This window comes from Cicer arietinum, chromosome 8, assembly GCF_000331145.2.
Source record: "Cicer arietinum cultivar CDC Frontier isolate Library 1 chromosome 8, Cicar.CDCFrontier_v2.0, whole genome shotgun sequence".
Lineage (NCBI taxonomy): Eukaryota > Viridiplantae > Streptophyta > Magnoliopsida > Fabales > Fabaceae > Cicer > Cicer arietinum.
In genome coordinates this window covers 23,448,830-23,467,841 of record NC_021167.2, presented here as the reverse complement: position 1 = coordinate 23,467,841, position 19,012 = coordinate 23,448,830, and the positions used below count along the sequence as shown (strand labels likewise).

Below are 19,012 nucleotides of genomic sequence, written 5' to 3'. Positions count from 1 at the left end.
TAATGACTTTTTTCAATACATTAAAATAATTCATGAATAAGATAGCAGTCCATTGAAGTGATGAACATTTTGCATAGAATTCTGTCCTTTTGTAATGAGTATTATGCCATATGCTTTGTTTGGATATTCTTTTAAGTCAGAAACTTCTTTAAGAAATAATTCCTTAATATATTTGGTAGCACGCTGGATGGATACCTACAAAAAAGGGCTAAGCTTAAGAGTCCGGAAGAACAGGAACGGTTATTGCATGAAATTCCTCGAGTTATTGCAGATGATCTAGAATCAGAATCTACGACACCAGATGCTCTAGATAAAAAAGTTGAAATCAATCACCAAGAGTTGCCGCAGACTACGACACCAGTTGTTCCGGATAAAAAAGTAGAAATCAATTTCCAACAGTTGTCACGGACTATGACACCAGTTGTTCCAGATAAAAAAGTAGAAATCAATTTCCAAGAGTTTTCACATACTACCTTTACAAAAGCATCGGTAGCGACTGAGGTGTCTAAGGAAGTTGTATTAGATTTTGCGTGCAAGCCTACAAAACGGTACGAGAAACTTCAGAGTTCAGATGAACAGGAATGGTTATTTCAAGAAACTCCTGGAGTTACTACAGATTATCTAGAATCAGTATCCAAAACACCAGAAGTTCCAGATAAAAAGGCAGAAAATAATACACAAGGGTTTTGGGAGACTACTTTTACAAAAGCATCTGTATTGACCGAGGTTCCAAAAGCGGTTTCTAATGGTTTTGCATTCAAGGCTACAAAACTGTATGTTGCCGATCTAACAAAACAAGAAAGCGAGTCACCAAAGTCAATTCTCAGTCTTAGTAGACCATCAGATGTTCCTCTTTTCAATATGGCACTAAATAGCACTGCATTGAATTGCATTTCTCATGACACTTCTGCAGGTTTGTTATAATCATCCATATCTTTTTTTCATGATTGTCTATTTTAATGTAAGCATTTTCTTGTCTCGGATTGCGATTGATGGTACATTTGCTTTTAGCCATGTCCTTGTCATTCATTGATATTCTTTGCATGTTTTCGCAGTGCCCCATTGGTCTGCTATGCCTGTTCAACAGCAGCCAGTGAAACAAACTGACTCTGCATATAAGAACAATGGGGCATCTATCCCAGCGGAATCAAATGAAGCTAAGATCAAAGCAAAGATCTCTCAAAAACCATTGGACAAGCCGATACGGCCAACTCAGATTCAGGTCATAGAACTGAGCGATGACGATGACGAGGAAAATGAAAAACCAAGCACCATAAAACCGGTTCCTGCCGAGGATTTGCACTCGTCAATGTGGCATTACAGAGATCCTCAGGGACAGGTACAAGGACCTTTCTCCATAACTTCTCTAAAATGTTGGAGTGATGCTCGCTACTTTTCTCCAGACTTCAAGGTTTGGAGGGCAGGCCAAAGTCAACATCAAAGTGTACTATTGGTGGATGTTCTACCCAAATATTTTCCCCGCTAATCAAGTTTTATATAAGGTATCAGTATAGTATAGTTGGGATGTCGGTTATCATAGTGATGCTTTTGGCATACAAGTTTTGATTTAAAAAAAATGATGTTTTCCAAATCATGGTCAATAACTCGGTTTGATTTTCAAGCAACCGACAACCTGTGACTTATAATTGTAACTTTACTGTCTCAAATTGCTTCTGATGTATTTTGATCCAGGTCAATAATTTGATTCTTAGGTAACCTTCAACCTGCATCTTTTTGTTGTAACTTAGAACTCATCAAGTTCTTACTATTTGGTTGTGTTGCCTCTTTCCTTCCCTTGCTTGTCTCGCTCTTTATCTTGTCTCCCTATTTGGTTGTAGTATGTTGTGCTCCATACAAAGCTTCAAATATACAGCATGCTTCCACCACGGAAGTCTTAGGTGTCGCATGGTTTGTGAAAATTGTTTCTTAGTGTATTTATTTTATTTTAATGAGAGATTGTTGAAGTAAATTATTATCATGGACACAAGATTAAATGTTATTTAATGTATTTTTGAAAATAATAAACAATTTTTGATATTTTTATTATTTTAAAAATTGCAGACAATTGTTTCTTTTAAAAGTCTTTTACGTGTTAATAAATAAAATTTACAAATCTTAAGAGATGTAAATAAAAAATGTTTTTATAAAGTAAATGTTCCCTTAATTTCAAAATACATGTAAGATTGTCCAAATTGGTGATTGTGGAGATTGTAGTGAAAGATATCAAATTGGTGAGGAGGTTGATGTTATAGATTTAGTTTGGATAATAAGTGTTGACAGCAGTATAGTATGGTACATGATAATGATAAAGAGGGTGAGGGTTTATAAACAAAAGTAGCTAAATGGATGTTTCAATTTACAAGTTTTAATTTTTCATCTCCAATTTTTATATTTTTTTCATAAGTTTTTGTTCCCAATAGTTTCACCGAAGAGAAATTAAGAAGAAGAATGTGCTTTGAGAGGATGTATTCAACTATTTATACTTAAGTGTTTTTTATTTCTTTAAAAGTATCTTTTTTTATTTCTTTCAATTTTTAGATTTGACGTATATTTGACGAGAATTGATAATAAGAAAGAAGATTATGAACAACTCTAATGTTTTATTTTCATATTTTTATTTGTTGTAAAATATTTATTGATTAAAAAATTTACCAATTAAAAAAAATTATTTTGTTCATTTGGACTTACAATTGATAACAGTCACATGGATGTTTTTCTTAATGTAGTTAAATAAAAGTAAATAAATAAAAAAAAATTCGTGTTTGTTTTGAGAATTAAATTATCTATATGAGAAAATATTTAAGGGATTGATCAAGAAAATGAATCAAATATAAATATTTAGAGACATTGAAGAAGATATGAGAAAAAAGATTATATATATAGAAAAAAATTATATAAATATAATACTATCTATACTTATTATCCTAGGAACGAACTATCTTAATTAACAATTTGTCATTTCAAATATCATTTTAAAACTTACTAGTAACGAGTTATTTATCGATCCGTCAAAAAAAAAATAGTTTATCTAAGAACCTCATTTTAAAAGAATAATAAAGAACATTTACTTGAAGGACTTTTTACTCATTTTAATTACTCAAAAACACAAGTCTGTAGGGTAGTATTCCAGGGTTTTCTAGTTCTACATTTTGGCGGACAACCTCTCTCTCTTTACACTACACACTCACTTCTCCAAAAACACACCGATCATTTTTCTGTGCCCTAACGCTCCTTCCACCACCTTCCTCCGCCGCCTCTCTCCTTAACCACCGAACATTCTCTTCTCAACTTCAGGTAACTTCCGTCCTTCTCTCCGATCTGTTCGCGTTTACTGCATCGCCATCTTCGTACTCTGATTTAGGGTTTTAACTTCTGATTTATTGTTATCATTATATCTTCTTTTTGCGCTGTAAACGCTTGAATCTGATGTGTTTTGTTCGATAAAAATACCGTGTTGTTTCGGTTATTTTAGTTTGAATATTAATTGCTTCTGTTTTTGAAAAATGTGTGCAGCGAAGTTCAAATTTTCGGAAGGATCTTTATAAGGTTATTGTTTGGTACTGGATTTAGAGTTTTTGGTTGAAAAATCTTAGGACGTTTTTTAAACCTAGAAATCATGCAGTCGCCTGTTCTAGTTCTCAGTAAGTTCTCTCTCTCTCACTCACTCTCTTTACCATTTTAGTGTTTTTGTTAGCTTTTGGTTGATTTGAAATGATTTCATGTTAAGTTTGAGTTTCTTTGATTCATGTGATAATCAACTAAGAGGTAGTTACTTTGTCTGTTTCCATTTTATAAGATTTGTGTTAATTTAATGAGTTAATACGCAAGGAAAGACTTTTGAAGCGAACGGAATTGTCTACCTTTCTAGAAACAATAAAAATGTTAAAAGACTGTTTTCATTATTTACGGAAATGTATTTTCATTAACTAGCATTTCATTTTATTTCCATGAAGACAATGGTTAACTTAAAGAGTTTATCATCAATGTTAAATGAACACACATTTTAGGAAATGAAAACAAGAAATGTTTTCACAAAGTAACCGGCTTAATTTGCCATATTTCGTTTGATTACTTTAGGACCCTTTTTCTCTGGTGTATACTTTTCCATTTTCATATTGGAGGAAGCATTATGGAAGTTTTTGAAAATGCATTTTAAAAATAGATTGAAAATATTGTTTCTAGTTTCTGTAGAAATGCATTCTCTCTATTTATCTTCCATTTTCTCTTTATCACATCTAAAAAGGAAAATCCAAAATCAAATGTCATTCCAGCCACCCACGTATAAACTAGAAATTGAGCATGGAAATTGATAATGGAAATTGATTATGAAAATTGAAGATGTTAAGTAGACAGTTCAACTTTTCATTTTAATTTAATTCTGACGTTTCTTAATATATTTGAATTATGTTGTACATTACAACATGATTTGTTTATATGGATTTACTCATCAAACCCATGCTTTAAATGTGCAGAGGACTCTTTGAAACGTGAGTCTGGAGCAAAGGTTCATCATGCTAATATTCAGGCATCAAAGGTGAACCTATTACTCTTTACCGTCAAAAACTTAGTAGTGCTTGCTATTGTTCCTTAATATTCATTTGTTGTTAATTTAATTTGATTGTTGATGAATGATAGGCTGTTGCTGATATAATTCGTACGACCTTGGGTCCCAGGTCCATGCTTAAAATGCTTCTTGATGCTTCTGGAGGTTAGTATTTTCATTTCTTAAATCAGCTTTTAGCTTATTAAGGACTATTTGTATCTTCAGTGTCTATGTACATGGTTTTTGCTGATTGCAAGCTGCAGTAAGTTGTTTAGTACAAGTTGTTTGGTATTGTTTTTGTTTTTTTAACATGATAGATAATTCTTTAAAGTTTTAGGTTCTGGGTATAAAATTGTTCATGTTATAGTGTTTATGATAAAGATTTAGTTTTAAGTCTTGTGTTTCCGAGCACTTTTTTGACACCCATTCTTTTCCGTATAAACTAACAGGAATTGTGGTGACAAATGATGGAAATGCTATCTTACGTGAATTAGATATTGCTCACCCAGCTGCCAAGGTACTTGTCTCTTCATTTCATTGATACTGCTCTGTGGTACATATATTGCCATAGGGTGCTTTCTTGACCATGTCTTATAAAGGCACAACTTTCTGGTTTCCATTGAATTTTCTAGAGTTTGTTTCTTTTTGTTTCATACTTTCTAAAATTGTTGGCTTATTGGGATGGCTACAGTCTATGATTGAATTAAGTCGCACCCAAGATGAAGAAGTTGGAGATGGAACTACATCAGTCATCATTCTTGGTATGCTCTTTGTGCATCTATTTATTAATTTTATTTATGCATGTGTGTATTTTATGTGTGATTTATATTTCATAATTGATTACCGTGTTATATTTAATTGGGCCTACATTAGTTTACTATCCATGAACCATGGCATCATTTTGTAAATATGTTTTATATTTCTACTTGGTTTTCTCAGATTAGTTGTGACCCTTTCATACATAGCTTTGATTGCTTAAATGTTAACCCTTCTCTGAAGCCTTCCTAAATAAATAAATCACTTGCAGATCTTTTTGATTCCTACTTTATAACAAATTCTAGGGTTTGTTGGTTGTTACATGCTGAATGGTGGATTAGTTTTTTCCTGATTTATTGGAATTTCTTTTTCCGATACCAATATCGTGTTTTGTGCAGCTGGTGAGATGCTCCATGTTGCTGAAGCATTCATTGAAAAAAACTATCACCCTACAGTTATTTGCCGAGGTATTTTAATAGTATTAATCAGCAGTTCTTCCCTATAGTATGAAAAATTGAGTATAATGCGTTAATGACTCCAATTGTGTTATTTGCAGCATATATCAAAGCTTTGGAGGATGCTATTGCTGTTATTGACAAAATTGCAATGCCTATTGATGCTCAGGATCGTAAGTTTTTTTAAGATTGGTGTTTTTTTGTTGTTAAAAATACCTTTTTGTGTGGAAGAGGATCCTAGATAGATTGTTCCAAAGGTTTGAGTTGGGATTTAATTTTTGAAGAGTGCTAGCATGTGGGTCCCATATGAATTTGGTGGGATCCATGTAGATTAACCAATCAAAGAGAGTGTGTTGGAAAATGTGTGTTGTTAGCATTATTCTTAATTTTTATAGTGCCACATTGCAATTCAGTCTGCTTCAAAATCTCCTAGCAGTCCTCACTCCTCAATAATACAGATTCTATTGATGAATTAAAATGCAGGAGGAACAATGCTGGGGCTTGTAAAAAGCTGCATAGGTACCAAATTCACAAGTCAATTTGGGGATTTAATTGCTGTGAGTATACTTCTCTTGGCTAGATTTCCAGATGATATTCTTCTTTGCTCCTTTGTATTTTTTAAATATTTGAGCTAGATGTTCATTTTGGCAACTGGTTATTCTTGAAATGCTTAATGAAGGACTTGATTGTGACTAAGGGGGAGGGTAGTTACAAGCCTACAACAATATAGTAAATTCTAAATATTATCATATGTAGGTAATTGTACTTTCCTACAACAGCACAAATCAATGTTATTTTTTTATTAATCCAATGTAATTGGTTGCTATTCACGTTATGGTTTTTGGCATTTAGACAAGTGTTTTTAAGTTGTCTTCATTTAAATTGGCAACACATATATTAGTTTATTTATGCGATATACTGTTTTCCTATATCAATTCAATGGTTTTACATGCAAATTGCAAAATTATTGAATAGTGTTAAAATTATCTCATTATTACTGCTCGATCTACTTTGAGGGCTGCAAAATCTATTAAAATTATCTCATTGTTACTGCAAAATCTATTAAATAGTGTTAAAATCTTTTTGTGCAATTGCATGACATTTCTAGATTATTGAATTGTGTATGAAGTGTTCTGCTTGGTTATTCTCCAGGATCTAGCTATTGATGCTACTACAACAGTAGGAGTTGATATTGGGCAAGGTTTGAGGGATGTTGATATTAAAAATTATATCAAGGTTGAGAAGGTCCCTGGTGCACAGCTCGAGGATTCGAGAGTTCTTAATGGAGTTATGATAAACAAAGATGTGGTTGCCCCTGGCAAGATGAGGAGAAAGATTGTTAACCCTCGTATCATTCTTCTTGATAGTCCTCTTGAGTATAAAAAGGGTGAAAACCAAACTAATGCTGAATTGCTTAGAGAAGAAGACTGGAGTCTCTTATTGAAGTTGGAGGAAGAATACATCGAGGAGCTCTGCATGCAGATATTGAAGTTTAAACCAGACTTGGTCATTACAGAGAAGGGTCTTAGTGATTTGGCATGCCATTATTTTAGCAAGCATGGAGTTACTGCAATCAGAAGACTGAGGAAAACTGATAATAATCGAATTGCCAAGGCATGCGGTGCTGTTATTGTGAACAGACCAGATGAGTTGCAGGAGTCTGATGTTGGTACTGGTGCAGGGTTGTTTGAAGTTAAGAAAGTTGGAGATGAGTACTTTGCTTTTATTGTTGATTGCAAAGAACCCAAAGCTTGTACTGTTTTATTACGGGGTGCTAGTAAGGATCTCTTGAATGAGGTTGAAAGAAACCTACAAGTAAGTTGTTGATATTTGTATATCAAAGACCAATCAAATTTAGTCATACTGCTTTCTGAAACTTTTTTTCCATGTCAGGATGCCATGTCTGTTGCTAGGAACATAATAAAAAATCCAAAACTTGTTCCTGGAGGTGGTGCTACTGAGATGACTGTGTCGGCTACTTTGAAACAGAAGAGTTCTTCTATTGAAGGCATAGAGAAGGTGAGTGTATTTCAGTATTGTTTCAATGAACAAGTGGATACTTATTCATTTTAGGTAGGTTCTAGTTCCTCTCGTGTCGAACAGCAGTTTACTCTGGTTCTCATCTTTTATTTTTGTTGACTACAGTGGCCATATGAAGCTGCTGCCATTGCTTTTGAATCTATTCCACGTACTTTGGCCCAAAATTGTGGAGTAAACGTTATCCGGACAATGACTGCACTACAAGGAAAAGTAAGAATAGTTTGCTAGTATATATTCTCTATTGTCCTTTTTTATCTGATGTCAATCATGTTTAATTTGTGTTTTTGAAAATTATAGCATGCAAATGGAGAAAATGCATGGACTGGCATAGATGGAAATACTGGTGCCATCGCTGACATGCAAGAGCGCAAGGTACTTTATTTTATCATATTCTTGAAGTTTGTATTTTATAAATGATACCCAAAACTATCCATTGTTATTTTTCCAACTAAAGTTTAGTCACATTAGAATTAGACCCTGCATATTCCATTTACTTCTAAAAGAGGTAACATTGAGAAGAAATCCATGTCTATTTCATTATAATGGGAATACTTTTGCACCTTAAAATCCAATTTGCTCAGTGTATGTCAGCAATTGAGATCTGATGATATTTTTTGTCACATGGTGTTAGATCTGGGATGCCTATAATGTGAAGGCACAAGCGTTTAAGACTGCCATTGAAGCTGCATGCATGCTTCTGAGGATTGATGATATTGTGAGTGGAATCAAGAAGAAGCAAGCCCCTGGTGCTGGCCCCTCAAAGCCTAAGATTGAGACTGAGGGAGATGCTGATGGCGACCAAATCCTTCCCGACTGAAAACTCAATTCCCCTGACATTGTTTTTTTGACAGATAGAGTTGAAAATCTTCTAGGTTCTTGTTCCTTTTTGAACTTAAATTACTAATATTCTTAAGAAGTTTTGGTTCCTTGGTTGTGTTGTTTAGTGCCTTGTACTCTTTGGAAAAGCCAATCGTGAACTATTAAATGATATTTCAAGTCACATCTGCTTTATCGAGTGTTCTCAGTCCATTGTTGAAGATTATGCCAGGCTTAAATTTGTTGTTTTCACCACTTCGAAGGTTTTTCCTTGTTTTCCATTAAATTTTAGAATATATATATATATAATTTATGTGGGTACTGATGAGATTACAGAGGTCTTTCGTTGCCGGTGTCATTGATTGGCTTGTTTTAATTGAAGATTGTTTAGTTTATCATGCGATGTAAACAACTGGGAAATGGAATGATTAATGCAAGTTTATTTAGCTGAATTAACTAATTAGAAATATGTTGGTTGAACGAATTTCAATTGCTTTCTCTTTTATTTCTTCCTTATGAAGATAAAATCACCATTTTTGTTATTTTTTTACGTAAGGCTCTTATCTAAGAAGTTGACGTTGCTGCTACTTAGCACACGTGGCATATAATTTAGCAAGTAATCTTATTAAGCCTCTTCCATTATTCTTGGATGAGGATTTCATTAGTGTGTGGTGTGTAAGCCTTCGCTTTTCTTTTTCTCTATTCCCCTCATTCAGTCATAAATTTTTTTACATATTCACCACATCACAATTATTCATGGTTGAAGGTACTTTGGATAAAAGTTAATTATCTTTATTAATCTAACAGTTATGATTGATAAATGATTTTTTTACATTAGATTATATAAATAAAATTAGTTCACCTAAAGTTTAATTGTTATGCACTATCAGTTTAAAAAATTTAACATTGTTAGCAATTAAAACTTCATGAGAATTATTTTATAAATAGTGTTGATAAAGTCAAATATCATTATTGATCTAATGATTGTGATTGACTGATAGTACATATAAATTAAATTCTTTCAATAGAGTTTAATTGTTATGTACTGTCAATATCAAAAGTTTTACAATATTAACACATCACATCTATGTTCAGCTATTGATAATGTCTTGGTTCCATCATTGTGTTTGATTTATGCTGTGAGACTTGTTTTCAATTGGAGTGGCTGTGGTGTTGGGTGTGGGGATGGAGATGTGGAGGAGAGAGATGAGGGATACGATTGTTCGAAATTTTGAACATGGTAGAGGAGAGATGGAGGAACAATAATTTTCATGAGTATGAGTTTGCAATTATGGGGTGTTGAGAAAATTACTCATTTTTCTAATCCAATTATTTTTTGCATGGAAAATGCTCAATCGACTCTCATTTTCTCGGTATTTTACTAGAAGTCGCTTCCGACGGTGCCATTTCACTGAAAGTCAATTTCTAATAGTGTAAAATTAGCACATTTGACTTTTTCGATAGTGTATTTAACATCTTGTGTTCTTTATTTGATCAAATTTTATGTGGGTTGGTATGTAAGGGATACAAATGTGGAGTTAATCTTCAAATGTGGCTTCTTGGTTTGACAAACAAATGATTCAAGTTTTTGGGTTGAGACAAACTTCTCTGTATTTGAGACGGAGTTCTTTTGAGAAAGGTGATGGGTAAAATCATAACTTTTTATTTTCTTTTAAAAAATGATTAAGCATTACTCAAGCTACCTTTTTGCATAGGAATTAAAAAATTACAATTAACTAAAAAACCAAAATTTGCTCTATTTGAATAATAAAATATTCTAAGATTGGATTAAAAAAATTTGCAACGGATTAAAAAAATTTGCAACGGATTTTTTGCTCTATTTGAATAATAAGTTTTTTAAAAAAATAATCAAGCTTTATCAAGCTAACTTTTTGCAACGGATTAAAAAAATTAAAAAACTTATAAAAATTTGTCCAATTCCACTGTTTCCTTATTCAAATTTGTGTTCTTGATGCACATCTATCGTATTAAACCAAATATGCCTTGGATCAAAGTATCCCAACACTCAATAACCGATATCACAAACAAGTAAAATTACAATCAATCCTTTTTAGAACATAAGTGTTCACATTGCATAAGCCAAAACTATAACAAAAATAACATCTTCACCAAAAGTCTTCACATTACAAGACAAAAACTATAACCAAAATTTAAAACATGTTTACCAAAAGTCATCAATACTATCAATTAATTTTCAAACATAGCTATCAATGAGTGATTTCCTCATCTCATCCACAATGACACTAGGCTGTGAGTCCCTCAGCTTGAAAACACTCTCAACGACAGAGAGCTCAGTTGCTGTGGTGTCTGAACCACAAAATGCTGTCCAATCATTAACTGTCATTCCAGCAGCTATCACTTCACTACCTCGGTTGACGGTCCCGGCTACCAAAGGAACTTGAAGAAGTGTAGAAAGTTCATCCAAATCTTCTATTGAAGTGTGAGGGTGGACCTGCATCAAGTGTATGGCTATGAATAAAAGACGGTATGATTGACTGAAATATGAATTTCAAGGGAGAACAAAATTATTTTTACTTACCAAACCACCTCTATTGGAGAGGGCGCAGAAACTACCAACAAGAATATTACCAGCAATGGTCTGCCTGAAAACTTCTACTCCAAGAACGTCTGCAATTATCTCCTCAGTCTCCTGAACAATTAATTTCACAATGAATATTAGAGCAAGCCAAGATTCATATATAAAATAAAGTTAAAAACATAAATGGATATATCAACTATGGGCAAATGTAAGATAATTAGAAGCTATGATGGGTAAACTTTTAATCATATGTGCAAGAGTGTTAATGATGGCGCATATGAGCAGTGAGTTAATATTGACCCAATAGCTTAAAAGGTATTTATTACAAACGACATATCACAATTAAAGAACAAATTAAAAGACAAACAAAATACCAGAAAATTAAAAGATTAGATTATGGTTGAATCTATAAACAAGGACTGTTTTGGTTGAGCTGTCAAAAGTTACAGTAATCGGATTCAGAAAGACTAGCTGTGTTAATGAGATAATCTTACATGAATGCTTAACAGGAAATATAAGTTTCCCTTCAGGTCTAGTCAAATCCTAAACATGAATAATTGATTAATAGAGAGGAAACGAATGTATATTCCACAATATGACAATACCCTGTCGAGATCGGTGTGAGTGAGAGCCACGTGGTCATTACATGCTATACAATTTCCCAGAGCAGATAATCTTTCTTCTATCCTCTGAACAACAACTTGATCAGGTAGACTGTTTCTCAAATGTTGAAGTTCTTCAGAAATAATCATGAAAATAAGATCGTTTGGCATTAAATTAAATAACAACAACAAAGGGAAAACATAAGATACAAGAGAGGAAAAATTTATTGACATTCTAGAAAGCAAATCTACATAATGGAGAATTTATGCAAAAGAAGACATGTAAGAGTTTATCAAACTCAGCGAAAATATAAAAACGAATACTGAAAGGTGTCTAGAGAGTAGAGCATTGATAAAGTTATGAGTTATGACATACTTGCAGACAAACAAACGGATTTCAGAAACTTCACAAATTCAGCTTAACTGGATAAGGAAGTTTGTAATTTGGTAATGGGAACTAAACCAGTCGGTTATAAATTGTTTTCAATTACAATTACACAGAAGCTTTGGTGTTTATCATTTTCATACAAACAGGGAATTTGCATCATCTCATCTGAGCTGACTGACAGCAATCAGAATCATTGATCGAAATGCTGAGTAACAGTTTGACATATTTTCTTAAAGTTACAAATGTTTTTGTACAGGCCATAGTACATATATATAAAATGTAGGAATTACCTTGGTCTGTGGTGGTATGGGGCAAGAGAAGACCATTCTTGTTTCCTACATGACAATGGAAATGCAAGTTAATTAGGTAAACAAATAATAATGATTTAGAAATGAAATGAATGCAGTTATCTGATTCAAAATTAACAAAAATAAGAAAAATTATATGGCAGAAAAAGAATAAGACAGATCCATCTCAGGATTGAGTACTCCTTGAGAAACCAATAGTAAATGAGGGTAAGAAAAGCTTTACCAGCACATAGACGACCAACAATGCGTGTGCCAGCAATAGATGTCTTCACCACTGGGATAACACCTGATAACTCGGACTCAAATACACTGTATCAAGCACCATATCACTATTCATTTAGATAATTACCATAACAATAGCAATTTAAAACATTTGAAACAAAATTTTAATGAACTTAATTGACCCAGGAACTAATTTTCATTAGTCTGAAAAGAGTGAAAACCTGTAGAAGCTTTCAGAGCCTCCAATAGCAACCATACAATAGGCATTGGTAAGTTTAGAGAACACTCCAATGTCACAATTATTCTCAAACTGAAGTCCTGAAAAATATTCACAACCATTCAATACATTAATTTAAAAATTAAAAAGCATAAAAGACAATAAAGTAACACGTGCACGTGTGTGCATGTTCATGTGTGTGTAAGTATTCGTCTCACTTACTAGTTGCCATGGTTGAGACTGGAAGAAACCTTTAACCAAAGTACTCAAATGCAAAGATCTACAGACAAAACAAAGTCAAGTGGAAATAAATTCAACAAATGTTTAACAATACACACCTAAGAATCACTTGCAAGTTGTAACATAATACATCAAGAATTTTGAATATGATTATTAAGGGGTAAGGGTCCTAAGATATTTGGTGCCCTGAATGAACTATAAAAATAAAACTTTGTCATCATTATATTTTTTTCTTGCAAAATCATTAATAATTTACTCATTATAATCAAAATTCTTTAAAAAAAAACATTTCCAAATTCTCAAGGCTAAAGTGCATAAACCACATGAAAATCAATCTCAGATACAATTTATGAAAAAAATCCCTTCCCCTCCTCCTTCACAAAATAGCCACCATGTTTGAAAAATATCAACATAATAGAAGAATAATTCAATGAAACAACACACCAAAAAAACAATCAAAGCTAAACTAAAATGTTCAAAATAAGAATCAAAACAACCATTAAATAAGAGAAAAAAACTTGGTAAGGATGAATAGAAACGAACCAAACTGTAAGATCGGAAAAATGGAAGGATGGTGCCGGTTTGCCGGAAAACGGTGGCGGAAGGTGGAAGGTCGGTGGTGTTGGGTGAAATAGTAAGAGACGATAATAGTGAACGGAAACCCTAAACCTATTTATATGGTTTTTAAGTTTTAATACAAAATGGTTTCAAATTAAGGTAAGAGATTACTTCAACCTCATTTTAAACCAACGTGTTTTATTTTTAAAACATAAACCCTAAACTCACTATCATCAATCACTCTAAAATTTTAATAATTAAATATTAACGATGGTTAATATATGAAAATAATTAATGTTATTTAATAATTCAATATTATAAATTTTAACTTTAATTAAATTGTTAAAATATTTAAAATGACTTTTAATTCTTTAAAAATAATTCTATTATCGAAATTGTAAGAATTATCTTATTTAGATAAGTTTTAAAATGTTTTAAACATAATTTCAACTTATTATAGATAATGATTTAAGTTTTTTCAAGACAAAAGTCTCTTTGTATATATTATATTATTTAAATATTTCTATTAAAGAAATATGTTTTTTGATTTACAATATAAATAATAAATTTTAAAAAATTAATGGATAGACTTAGTGTTTGTATAGTGTACATATTTTATTATGGTAGTTTTTAGACAAAATATCAAATTAAACATTTAACTTTTTTGTATCAAGTTAAACATTGATTTTTTAAAACGACACAATGTTGAAGTATTTTTAGTCACAACCTCGTTTCAATCAGTTTTAGTTAGAGATTTTTAAAATTTCACTATGATTTTTGTTATCGATCATATAAATAACAAAATAATAAATTTTTATGTAATTTCTTGATCAAGATTAAGATAATTTAACATTTAATTTCAACAACTCTAATATGTATCTCAATCAAATTCTCACCGGTTCAATTACTTCTCTAAAAGTTGATTGATTGTTTATGTTCTTATGATTATTGTAGTCAAAACTCCTTAATAATAACATGAGTATATTGAAAAACTTGTGAGAATTTTAGGTTTCAATTTTACTAGTTTTAATTTTGGATTATTGAACATTTACAAACATAAAGGACAAACTTGACATCAAAAAAAAGATAAATGACTAACTTGTTACGAAAAAAAAATAGATAAATGGCCAATCTCTATTTTATCGTCAATTTTTTAACACAAACAATAGTGCTCTAGACTGGTCCAGATCGGATCAAATAGTATTTGTCAATTCAAGTTCTCTATAATTTTTAAAGTATTTAATAAAATATTTTACTAGTTCCAAATCTACATCAATACATATATGTCTTCTTTTAGTAAATTTTTACTAAAATAGTGTAACACCCCGTTTTTCAAAGCGAGGATATATTTTTTTTTTAAAAGTAATTAAACTAAAACAGAGAAATAGATAAAGAAATGCCTTTGGATAAATAACTGAGTCATTATAATTTACAAGCAGCGGAAAAGTTTCTCCAATTATAAATCCAAAACATTTACACAACCATAAATGGTACATGGAACCCATTCACATAAGAAGTCGAACTGACAATATTAGTATAAATACAGTTTTCCAAACTAAAAATACTCCAATCCAAAAAGAAGGACACCTAGTCCCTATACATCATCCTAATCTGATCATCCTACCAAAAAGCTATACACCCTGAGTATCTCCACGCGCCCCGTGAGATCCTCCTAACGTAACTGCAGTCAAGCGTTCCCATCTCCATTCCCGTCCGTAGGGTACGAACCGGTAGGACCGTCCTGACTCTCATCTGAGGGCAAAACCCAGATTTCCACAATAAGTGTAAAGGGTCACCAACCAGAAAATAACAGTTAACACATAGCAATTAAGTTTTTAAATGCCCAAAATAACTTTTCAACTAAGCATGCACCTTAACAGGATTTCCAATATGCGAAAAGTTCATACAATACTTTGCCAATTAAAAATGAAAGTAAAATGAAGTCCTCAATCTCCTAATTAACACATAACCAATCAAGACATTGATAAGTTAATGAGAAATCAATCATCCAACTCAAACTGAGGATTTTCACTGAGCCAATCGATTGGGAAATCGATTGGGGTGAAGGTTTTTAATGAAAACAGAATCCTGGGCTGAATCAATCGATTTGGCAATCGATTGACAGGATAACGGAGTCCCTGACTTAATACCAATCGATTTCCAAATCGATTTCCTGAAGGTTTTTAGTGAAATTTTGAACTTTGGCTTCATTCAATCGATTGGGCAATCGATTGACAGGATAGCTGAGCCCCTGACTTAATGGCCAATCGATTTCCAAATCGATTTTGTCGAATATGGATGAGTCCCTGACTTAGGCCCAATCGATTGGGCAATCGATTTCGTAAATGATTTTCGAAAACTGATTACAAAATCGATTGGCTAATCGATTTTGTCCATTTGGCCAAGTCCCTGTTTACTATCCAATCGATTGGGAAATCGATTTACCTGTGTATTCTTTCAAAAATTCATAAACTAACTCAATCACATTCATGCATAATCCCAATTCTTAACACTTAACACTGATAACACAATTACTACGACATCATGGATTTCGAAATGGTATTGCAATCAAACATGTTATCACCAAATTCCAAAACATAACACTTAGCATTTATAACACATTACTACACAAACAAAATGAACCAACAGTTCACAAATCAACAGGGTGTAGTCTCTCGCGGACAAACACAATTCCCTCAGGAACGTAAGTCGTAAACGTACTACCTATCACGGGTCCGTACCGTTTACCGAGGTGCCACCTATCCCGGGTCAGCACAACTTACCAAAACATACACGAGTAAACGAGACATTAAGAGATTCCCCATTCTTAATTCTCATCTAACTTAAACCAGGGCGTAGTCTCTCACGGACAAACCCCTGCGCAGTCTCTCACGGACAAACGCAATTCCCGCAGGAACGTAAGTCGTAAACGTACTACCTATCACGGGTCCGTACTGTTTACCGAGGTGCCACCTATCCCGGGTCAGCACAACTTACCAAACACAATTCCCTCAGGAACGTAAGTCGTAAACGTACTACCTATCACGGGTCCGTACTGTTTACCGAGGTGCCACCCATCCCGGGTCAGCACGACTTACCAAACGTAAATCGTAAACGTACTGCCTATCACGGGCCCGTACTGTTTACCAAGGTGCCACCTATCCCGGGTCAGCACGATTTACCGAAACACACATAAAAAAGCGAGACATTAAGAGATTCCCCATTCTTAATTCTCATTTAACTTAACGATTTTCAAGACAAAACATTCAGTAAATAAGTCATTAAGAGATTCCCCATTCTTAATACTCATTTACTGAAACGATTTTCAAAAACGAACATTAAGTAACCGAGACATTAAGAGATTCCCCATTCTCAACGCCCAGTTAACTTAAACAATTTTCCAAACAAAATAATAAGTAACCGAGACATTAAGAGATTCCCCATTCTTAACGCCCAGTTAACTTAAACAATTTTCCAAACAAAATAATAAGTAACCGAGACATTAAGAGATTCCCCATTCTTAACGCCCAGTTAACTTAAACGGTTTTCAAAACAAAATGTTAAGTAACCGAGACATTAAGAGATTCCCCCTCCTTAACGTCCAGTTAACTTAAACGGTTTTCAAAACAAAATATTAAGTAACCGAGACATTAAGAGATTCCCCATTCTTAACGCCCAGTTAACTTAAACGATTTTTCTTTAAAACAAAATATTAAGTAACCGAGACATTAAGAGATTCCCCCTCCTTAACGTCCAGTTAACTTAAACGGTTTTCAAAACAAAATATTAAGTAACCGAGACATTAAGAGATTCCCCATTCTTAACGCCCAGTTAACTTAAACGATTTTTCTTTAAAACAAAATATTAAGTAACCGAGACATTAAGAGATTCCCCATTCTTAACGCCCAGTTAACTTAAACGATTTTTCTTTAAAACAAAATATTAAGTAACCGAGACATTAAGAGATTCCCCATTCTTAACGCCCAGTTAACTTAAACGATTTTTCACAAACAAACGCACATTAAGTAAACGAGACATTAAGAGATTCCCCATTCTTAACGCCCAGTTAACTTAAACGATTTTTCACAAACAAACGCACATTAAGTAAACGAGACATTAAGAGATTCCCCATTCTTAACGCCCAGTTAACTTAAACGATTTTTCTTTAAAACAAAATATTAAGTAACCGAGACATTAAGAGATTCCCCATTCTTAATACTCATTTAACTTAATGGTTTTCAAATTTCACACAACACAAACTCAACAAATTCTCACATCAAAACATATCAATTCATTTATTCACAAATCCAACCATACACATATCAAATTTCATCAATATCAATTAAGAGCATGTCAAAAACAACGAACACAAATCGACACAATCCACTACTCAAAACACACAAGTTTCATTTACCCAAAATCTTACACAATGACTTCAAATTCATTTACCACGAACCATTCATCAATATAAACAAAACCTAACTCTAAGGTTTTACCCATAACGCATTAGTTTCGTTTTTCCCCAAATCGATACATTAAACCCTAACAAATTCCTTCCCACACAACCACAGATAAGTCCCTAATGCAAACTAGAAGTTTGGAAGGAGCCCTTACCTCAACGTTAGCTTTAACGCGCGTTTCCGGTACCGCGAGTAATTCCGGTAAATTTTCCGCTCGCAACGCCGCTTCCAAATTAGTTCACTAGCACCGTAGCGTGGTGGTGAGCAACTTTCCCTTCTGTCTCTTCGAGAAATGAGGTTCGGATCTAGAAGAAACGGAGGGGTTTGTGTTTGGATCTCAAAAACCGTTTTTCTTCGTTTTCGAATCAAAGAGGAAGAGTGGAGTTGCGAAAACCTTGATCTAACTCTCACCCAACCTTGGGTCACTAGCTTTGAAGAAAAGGAAGCAACGAAAACGAAAAATGGAGAAGGATGGAATTTTGGGTTTTGCTCGCGTGAGGTTCAGAGGAAGGAGATGGAAATTTGAAATTTCCTTCCTTTCTTTTTCTTTCCTTTGTTTTTCCTTTCTTCCTTTTTCCTTCCTTCCTTTATATACTATTTTCTTTTCCTTTTCCTTCCTTCTAGTTTTCCTTTCTTTTTCCCTCCAAACAAACATATATAAATATAATAAATATAACTTAACAAATATCTCAAAATCTAGATATTTATTAAATTACCGTTTCACCCGAAACGCCTTAAATTCTCCGTAAAGGATTTTCCGCAGTTAAATTCAATTTATTTATCGACGAGAAATTCTAATTGGCATCGAAATATCTTTTCGATTATAAAACTCAAAAATATTATTAAC

The 19,012-nt window shown here is 33.1% G+C and overlaps 3 protein-coding genes across 4 annotated transcripts in view; 2 read left to right on the top strand and 1 right to left on the bottom strand.

Moving 5' to 3' along the window:
- LOC101511939 (uncharacterized protein At5g08430) overlaps positions 1-1,794 on the top strand; it is a 7,143-nt gene extending 5,349 nt beyond the window's left edge. For both annotated transcript variants that reach the window (XM_004512591.4, XM_004512592.4), the window contains exons 7-8: positions 183-913; positions 1,056-1,794. In XM_004512591.4, coding sequence (XP_004512648.1) covers positions 183-913; positions 1,056-1,486 — 1,162 coding nt within the window. In that variant the 3' untranslated portion in view covers positions 1,487-1,794. The remainder of the gene's footprint in view (positions 1-182; positions 914-1,055) is intronic.
- Positions 1,795-3,101: 1,307 nt separating this feature from the next.
- LOC101511617 (T-complex protein 1 subunit gamma) lies at positions 3,102-8,865 on the top strand. The gene is made up of 14 exons (XM_004512590.4): positions 3,102-3,294; positions 3,514-3,641; positions 4,473-4,534; positions 4,636-4,708; positions 4,993-5,060; positions 5,235-5,304; positions 5,698-5,766; positions 5,856-5,927; positions 6,238-6,311; positions 6,907-7,569; positions 7,648-7,773; positions 7,900-8,004; positions 8,092-8,166; positions 8,426-8,865. The coding sequence occupies exons 2-14, from the start codon at positions 3,617-3,619 to the stop codon at positions 8,609-8,611; spliced, it is 1,668 nt and encodes a 555-aa protein (XP_004512647.1). The 5' UTR covers positions 3,102-3,294; positions 3,514-3,616; the 3' UTR covers positions 8,612-8,865.
- A 1,760-nt stretch (positions 8,866-10,625) lies between these two features.
- Positions 10,626-13,832, bottom strand: LOC101511297 (eukaryotic translation initiation factor 6-2-like). The gene is made up of 8 exons (XM_004512589.4): positions 13,691-13,832; positions 13,130-13,187; positions 12,912-13,008; positions 12,692-12,777; positions 12,451-12,495; positions 11,776-11,906; positions 11,171-11,281; positions 10,626-11,083 (listed from the first exon to the last, which is right to left on the bottom strand). The coding sequence occupies exons 2-8, from the start codon at positions 13,137-13,139 to the stop codon at positions 10,826-10,828; spliced, it is 738 nt and encodes a 245-aa protein (XP_004512646.1). The 5' UTR covers positions 13,140-13,187; positions 13,691-13,832; the 3' UTR covers positions 10,626-10,825.
- Positions 13,833-19,012: the final 5,180 nt, after the last annotated feature.

Coding starts and splice junctions, on each gene's coding strand:
- LOC101511617 (XM_004512590.4), top strand. CDS start 3,617: ATGCAGTCGCCTGTTCTAGTTCTCA. Junction 4,709..4,992: donor GCTTCTTGATGCTTCTGGAG/GTTAGTATTTTC, acceptor ATAAACTAACAG/GAATTGTGGTGACAAATGAT. Junction 5,767..5,855: donor CCCTACAGTTATTTGCCGAG/GTATTTTAATAG, acceptor TGTTATTTGCAG/CATATATCAAAGCTTTGGAG.
- LOC101511297 (XM_004512589.4), bottom strand. Junction 12,778..12,911: donor GGCTCTGAAAGCTTCTACAG/GTTTTCACTCTT, acceptor TGCTTGATACAG/TGTATTTGAGTCCGAGTTAT. Junction 11,282..11,775: donor CTCACACCGATCTCGACAGG/GTATTGTCATAT, acceptor TTAATTGTTCAG/GAGACTGAGGAGATAATTGC.